We start from the raw sequence: 7500 nt of genomic DNA, 5'->3' as shown, positions 1-7500 counted from the left end.
CTTACAAAGCAATTGATCCGCCCCTGCACACACACACACACACACATAGGTAGTGCGACTCTAGTTGTTGCTAGCTTTCCACAGGGAGTAAGTGACCCGAATTTCCCGGCAATTGGGATAATGCGAGTAATGGAAATGGAAGTGAACATGAAAATGACGAAAATAGTTTCTTCCTGTTGGTGCTTGTCAGACGAATCTCTTGTTAAAAGGGATATATTGTTCAGTCTCAGGGATACTTTCTTTGGCCAAAGCACTGATTGGATATGAAGAAGTAAGTCAATGTTATTGTACATCTTTCCCATTTGGTACGTTTAGATTGCACGCTTTCGGTTTCTCTTGGACTTTGAGCAAAGGGACTCTGCGATTAAATCAGTTCAGTAACGGGCGCGCCTTTCACTTGAACCGTTACTTCTTGGAATTTTGTCCCCGTTTCCTAGACCTCGGTACACAACCTTTAAATCTCAATATAGCTTAGAACAGAGGTTTTGCTTGATTAAACTTGTGTTGGATATGACGGCATTGCACCGCATCCCACTCTATCATGTTTCACCATATTGATACATTTTCTTTATTCTATATTTTATTTTATCTTTGCGCAACGCTGTTTTGTACTGTACTGTACTGATTGTCGATACATTTCACAATCCAGATCCATGGGACAACAGAGATGTCCCTGACGGCGGCGCGGCCGGTGGGGGTGGTGGTGGTGGTGGAGGAGGAGGCCGACCCCCAGGCCCCCCACCATCCAACCACCCAGGCCCCCCACCCCCTAGCGGCCCAGGGCCTGTGACGTCACCAATGCCCCGACCCCCGTACCCAAAGTGTACACCTCTGGCGGAGACCCAGGGCATCGCACAGCTGTTGAGACCGTTGTGTGACAACAGCAGTGACTGGAGAGATCTGGCAGACAATATGGGTAAGTTTGATGCGCCTGTGTGCATGTTTTCTGCAAAGAATTTTTGAAAATGTCGCGTCGACTATTCTTAGTTCGATAAGAGGAGTTGAAAAAACAGAAATGCATGTCCGGAACATTTTGTTCTGTTTCTGTTGGGGGATGGGGGCTAAGTTCTTTCTTCTGGGGAGGGGGGGGGGGGCATGTGCGTGGTTTGCGCGCGTGTCGGTTTACATAGAATAAGAAAAAGGAAGTTTGGAAGACCAAAGAAAACTGAATATATTCCTTACGGACAATTGGGCCTGTTAGAAAATCTACAGCAGTGTGGACGATGGAAGTCGTTCTTTCATAGTAAGGTTAGGACATGACAAGTACCTCTACACTAATCATCTGCTCTGTTATTTAGACTTGGGTCTTCCGTATCCTTGTAAAGTGGCGTTTTGCTAATTCCGCTACAGCGTGTACAGAAGAACGCATTGATTCACGTGCTGTTGTTGTGCTCTGTCACCCAGGCCTGGTTCTGAGAGACCAGAGGGAGATCTTAGATGGTTCCCGTGGCAACGACATCCACCGTCTCCTGCTGGACAAGCTGGACCAACGCCTGGGGGAGGCCGCCAACATCCAGCTGCTGACCAGTGGCCTGCTGGAGCTAGGGGATACAGGGAGGGACATCCTTGACCGCATGGTGGACAGGGGGTTCATTCAGCCCTTGGAGGGGGAGGGGAGCGCGGCGGTGGGGGAGGTGGTCTGTGTACCGGACGATAACGTTGAGAACGGTAGCACCAGCACTCTAGCACTGAGAGCCCCCACACCCAGAGTGCCTGCAGGGAATGTAGGGCTCGCTAGAAACTGCAGTGGCGTTCAGCTCAACCCCACCCCTAGTCCTACTGGCCCTACCGGCCCTACCAGCAATCAGCTGAATGGCCCCGTAGAGTCTAACCGAAGGAGAAATGTTGATGGTTCTCCATCCAATCCCTCAGATTTTGCGAGGAGTAACTCGCCAGAAGAACTGAACATGTCCTGCGCTCAGCCCATCAAGGAAACTCCTTATCCCACACTGGAAGGCATCCTTCCACCACCAAGAGAAGACCCCGTCCCGTCTGGACTGTCACGGTCCAGGTCCGAAAGGTCCCGTCGTCCCCCTACCCACAGCGCTGTTCATCGCACGACGTCAGTACCCGCCAGCTGCTCTGGACTTACAGTCGACACTGAGTGTGACCGGAGATTGTCCTCGGACTCCTTGACCGACAACGCCAGTCAAATGAACGTGGTGGAGCCCCCTGTTGAGCGACTGAGCGAGGAGGAGCAGAAGGTGCTCAACTACGAGCCTGAGACCCGTGCGGCAGCGATGCCATCCACCAGCGAGGGTCAGGAGAGGGAGGAGAGGCGACCCGCTTCATCAGCAACACAGCGCAGCGACTCAGTCCAGGCAGACGCCGCTACCAGTACGTACACACAAGCAGCAACCTGTGAGAACCTAAGCAACGTCTCGGAGACTTCGGTCCCGGAGTGGATTCGCCAGTCGCAGGAAAAGGCGCTTCACAGCATCACCACTGCAGCTGACACAGACTCGGTTTCCACTGCGCCGTCACCACAAGAACCTCAGCCTCAAAGTGATGACGAAGGAAGCCTCATCCATCGCAGAAGGGGGAGCGACCGACGACAGCATAGGGAAGGAACGACCGTGCATAACTATAAAATATATGGCCAGGTGAATATGCTGCTGGGGGAAAAAAACAAAGTTCACTACGATTCCACCTCCCGCGATCATGACAACAGAGAACGGCAAGACACCGTGGACCTTCCTACGCCTACAGAAGTCCACGAGAGGCCAGAGTTGCACTCGGAACAACCTGAGAGGGTGAGCGAAGCCCCCAGTGATTCCTTGTCCTCAACAGAACGGCCTTCTGAAAGCGGGTGCTCAGAGCAGCGAGCCGAGACCCCTGTAGAGAACCGCACTCATTCTTCGTACCGACCTTCTCCGCTGGACAGCGTTGCACACCAGACAGCTGTCAAGCAGAGGCTGTTGAACGAAGAGGAGGAGGAAGAAGAGGAGGAGGAGGAAGATGAGGAAGCTCACCAGGTCTCCGTGGTGTCCGAGCTGTACCCTGACCAAGCAGACGATCTTGACGTCGTGAATCTCCGGGCCACAGGGGGACAAGCCCCTTGTACCGACAGCAGGGTGGACGATCACGACTGTCGTAGAATGGAAAACAGCAGCGACACCAGGAAGAATGCCATGGAACCTTCCAAAGAGAGTTTCAATACTACCGGAGACAATATTGTCACAGCTTTTTCTCCAGCAAACATTGGTACCACGGGAGCCGAAGACACAAGTGTCAGGGCTACTTCTACTGAGAATCCAGGTGCCATGAGTCGTTTCCGAGAGAACATTGGTCCATTGATCTACCCTGTTGAAGACCCCAAGGTTGGGGCTTTTCGTACAGAGAACCCCGGTGCCATGAGCCGTTGGGCGGAGAACACGCGTGGCTGGATCCCTCCCGATGAAGACGCCAGCGTCATGATTTCTTCTGTCGATAGCAATGGTGCCAGGAGCATGGGCAGTCTCCAAGCCAATGCATGTGACACGCCGCCTGTGTTGAGTGCTAATGGGAACAGCAGTTCTTCAGGGCGTACTGAGGACGTGTCGACCGTGTCTCTGATGACGGAATCAGTTCCCTTCACGGACGACGAGCTTCTCGAGAGAGAGTGTCAGATGACGTCACTGGACAGAGGAGACACTTTTGACCACACCGCAGCAAGCCTAGACCTCCCCAATTCTGCTCTGGCACCGATGCTGCAGCAGCAACAGCAACAACAGCAACAACAAGCGGAACAGCAGCAACAACAACAACCACTACCACCGCCACCATCAGTTGAACACCAGGACATGCCGCAACAAGAAGCATCGAATGGCTTGATAAGGTCCGTCATTGCACAAGCTGCTTTCAGGTCGTGCATGTCAACTTTGGCTGGCAGAGAATAACATTCCCAGTCCCACGCCCCCACTCACATCCCCCCGACCGATTCTTACCCCCACCCCTATCTCACATATATCCCTCCCCTACCTCAACACATACCACCTCCACATACAACCCCCCAACCTTTTACCTATTCTCTCCACTACTACGTCTACCCCTGCCTTACCCCCACACCCACATTAACCTCCAAGGACCCCCCCCCCACCCCGATCCTAAACCTCATTTCTACCTTCTTCCTTGCCAGTCCCTCCTCCCTTGCCAGTCCCTCCTCCCTTGCCAGTCCCTCCTCACTTGCCAGTCCCTCCTCCCTTGCCAGTCCCTCCTCCCTTGCCAGTCCCTCCTCCCTTGCCAGTCCCTCCTCCCTTGCCAGTCCCTCCTCCCTTGCCAGTCCCTCCTCCCTTGCCAGTCCCTCCTCCCTTGCCAGTCCCTCCTCCCTTGCCAGTCCCTCCTCCATTGCCAGTCCCTCCTCCCTTGCCAGTCTCTCCTCACTTGCCAGTCCCTCCTCCCTTGCCAGTCCCTCCTCCCTTGCCAGTCCCTCCTTACTCCAAGTTATCGCCGTTAATTTCCAGCCAGTGTCGGAACATTCAATCTCCTGGAGCCAGGGAATGTGGAGAACAGTGTGGCCAGCTTAGTACAGTAGTGACCGATTGCCGCCTTTTTCGTTTCAGCAAGTAGCGAGCACCCCCCGCGGGTTAGGGGGAAGAATTTACCCGATGCTCCCCAGCATGTCGTAAGAGGCGACTAACGGATTCTGTTTCTTCTTTTACCCTTGTTAAGTGTTTCTTGTATAGAATATAGTCAATGTTTGTAAAGATTTTAGTCAAGCAGTATGTAAGAAATGTTAAGTCCTTTGTACTGGAAACTTGCATTCTCCCAGTAAGGTCATATATTGTACTACGTTGCAAGCCCCCTGGAGCAATTTTTTTATTTGTGCTTCTGTGAACAAGAAACAACTAACAAGTGGCTCTATCCCATCTCCTCCCTTTCCCCGTCGCGATATAACCTTGAACGGTTGAAAACGACGTTAAACACCAAATAAAGAAAGAAAGAAAGCCAGTAGCGAGCATGTTAGATTAATTAAAGGACAGCTGACAAAGCATCATGGCCATGTAGGTTTTATATGTTTGTGTGTTTGTTTACTTTTGGGGGGCGTTGTTGCTGCATGTTAACACATATATATGTAAACAGATAACAGACTTTGTTTGGCGTGTTGCTTTAACTAGCGTAGTGTTTTTTGTTTTGTTATTTACTTCAATGTGTGTGTTGTTACTGTTAGAACAGTTTACCATTTGCTACTTTTGCTACTAATTTGTGTAACTTGTGCAGGTTATGAAAGTTTGCTGTATGCAATGGAGCTTGCTTGTTATACTTACAGCAACAGCCGTTGAACAGTACATGAACTTTTAATAAACTGAAGAGCAAGAAAAGTTAGGCAAATCTTAGCATACCCCCCGCGGGTTAGGGGGAAGAATTTACCCGATGCTCCCCAGCATGTCGTAAGAGGCGACTAACGGATTCTGTTTCTCTTTTTACCCTTGTTAAGTGTTTCTTGTATAGAATATAGTCAATTTTTGTAAAGATTTTAGTCAAGCAGTATGTAAGAAATGTTAAGTCCTTTGTACTGGAAACTTGCATTCTCCCAGTAAGGTAATACATTGTACTACGTTGCAAGCCCCAGGAGCAAATTTTTGATTAGTGCTTTTGTGAACAAGAAACAATTGACAAGTGGCTCTATCCCATCTCCCCCCTTTCCCCGTCGCGATATAACCTTCGTGGTTGAAAACGACGTTAAACACCAAATAAAGAAAGAAAGAAATCTTAGCATCACTATGCCCAAAATATAGAGGTGACTCTCAAATAGGCGCTCTCCCGGTGTCCGTTGCGACGATAGCCAACACTGGCTCCTGCAAAGTAACCTATACCAGATCCAGATCCAGAAAATATTATGAATGTGTGTATGCGCTGCAAGAAACAGCCTTTGCTTTGTGTTTCCATTGTCTGTGTACAGTTTGCAGTTTGTGTGTGTGTAAATACTTCTTTACCGATGCTTGCTTTTCTTTGCTTTGTCATTACTATTCCCTTTTGTTATGCCACATATTTGTGAGTGTGTGTATATTATGATGTGTATATTGTTTATTGCATGATTGTACATTGTGAATCATGAACTCAAAGATAAGGAAGAGCTTTGAATCATTTTAAAGTTGTTTGTTCTTGTACTGTAAGTGCTAGTGCCCCCACTGCTCCAGACTCTGTGCCTCCATACTAAGTCTTACCCCCCGCGGGTTAGGGGGAGTCCCATATTGGTTGGGACGAGAAAGAATTTACCCGATGCTCTCCATCATGTCGTAAGAGGCGACTAACGGTTCTGTTTCTCCTTTTACCCTTGTTAAGTGTTTCTTGTATAGAATATAGTCAATGTTTGTAAAGATTTTAGTCAAGCAGTATGTAAGAAATGTTAAGTCCTTTGTACTGGAAACTTGCATTCTCCCAGTGAGGTCATATATTGTACTACGTTGCAAGCCCCTGGAGCAATTTTTTGATTAGTGCTTTTGTGAACATGAAACAATTGACAAGTGGCTCTATCCCATCTCCCCCCTTTCCCCTATCCCATCTCCCCCCTTTCCCCGTCGCGATATAACCTTGAATGGTTGAAAACGACGTTAAACACCAAATAAAGAAAGAAAGAAAGAGGTGCAGAGCGCAAAAAGTCTTCTTCAGACCCGAAGGACAACCACCAAAAGCAAACATTGCTGGTACATCAGATCCTGCAAGTAGATTCGTGCCTGTAAAAAGAGTTGTTTAACTTCAGGAACTACACTAGGTCGTCCCCTGGTTCAAATGTCTCTTTACCGATTTTTATTCAAATTGTTGCGTCCACTACAAACATAGACTGCTCAAAGTTTGCTGAGTGCTAACCACAATATTACCAAACTGTCTTTATTTTTCCCTTTTACTAGAAAATGCTGAGGTGGCAAGGGCGGTGTTGAACACATCGTGTTACTTTGCTCCTGTGTAGAGGAAGTTTGTTGTATATTGATCGCCTTGTAACAACTGCACTCTTTTACGTATTCATTTTCTTCGGCGTTCGACTACGTATTCAAACTCTGATTTTGCCTCGACCTTGTTTGAAAATGTGTTTTAAAATGTATTTGTTAATATTGTAAGTCCCCCCGCGGGTTAGGGGGAAGAATTTACCCGATGCTCCCCAGCATAATAATAATAAGAGGCGACTAACGGATTCTGTTTCTCCTTTTACCCTTGTTAAGTGTTTCTTGTATAGAATATAGTCAATTTTTGTAAAGATTTTAGTCAAGCAGTATGTAAGAAATGTTAAGTCCTTTGTACTGGAAACTTGCATTCTCCCAGTAAGGTAATATATTGTACTACGTTGCAAGCCCCTGGAGCAAATTTTTGATTAGTGCTTTTGTGAACAAGAAACAATTGACAAGTGGCTCTATCCCATCTCCCCCCTTTCCCCGTCGCGATATAACCTTGAATGGTTGAAAACGACGTTAAACACCAAATAAAGAAGGAAAAGAAAGAAAGAAAGTAATATTGTAAGTAATCCAAAATGATTGCCTCGCTTGCGTCTTCCCTGCAAGCGGCTGAACATTTTGTCAAATAAGT

At 48.2% G+C, this 7500-nt stretch overlaps 1 protein-coding gene across 1 annotated transcript in view; it reads left to right on the top strand.

Moving 5' to 3' along the window:
- LOC138954435 (uncharacterized) overlaps window positions 1-4081 on the top strand; it is a gene marked incomplete at its 3' end in the record, with an annotated part of 10480 nt that extends 6399 nt beyond the window's left edge. Inside the window, 2 exon segments of the mRNA XM_070326283.1 lie at window positions 650-916; window positions 1405-4081. Of these exon segments, the coding sequence (XP_070182384.1) occupies window positions 650-916; window positions 1405-3878 (2741 nt within the window).
- Window positions 4082-7500: the final 3419 nt, after the last annotated feature.

The sequence above is a fragment of the Littorina saxatilis genome, unplaced genomic scaffold (assembly GCF_037325665.1).
Source record: "Littorina saxatilis isolate snail1 unplaced genomic scaffold, US_GU_Lsax_2.0 scaffold_1976, whole genome shotgun sequence".
Classification (NCBI taxonomy): domain Eukaryota; kingdom Metazoa; phylum Mollusca; class Gastropoda; order Littorinimorpha; family Littorinidae; genus Littorina; species Littorina saxatilis.
Note: the sequence above shows the minus strand (reverse complement) of the source record. Positions and strands in the feature narration are given on the sequence as shown.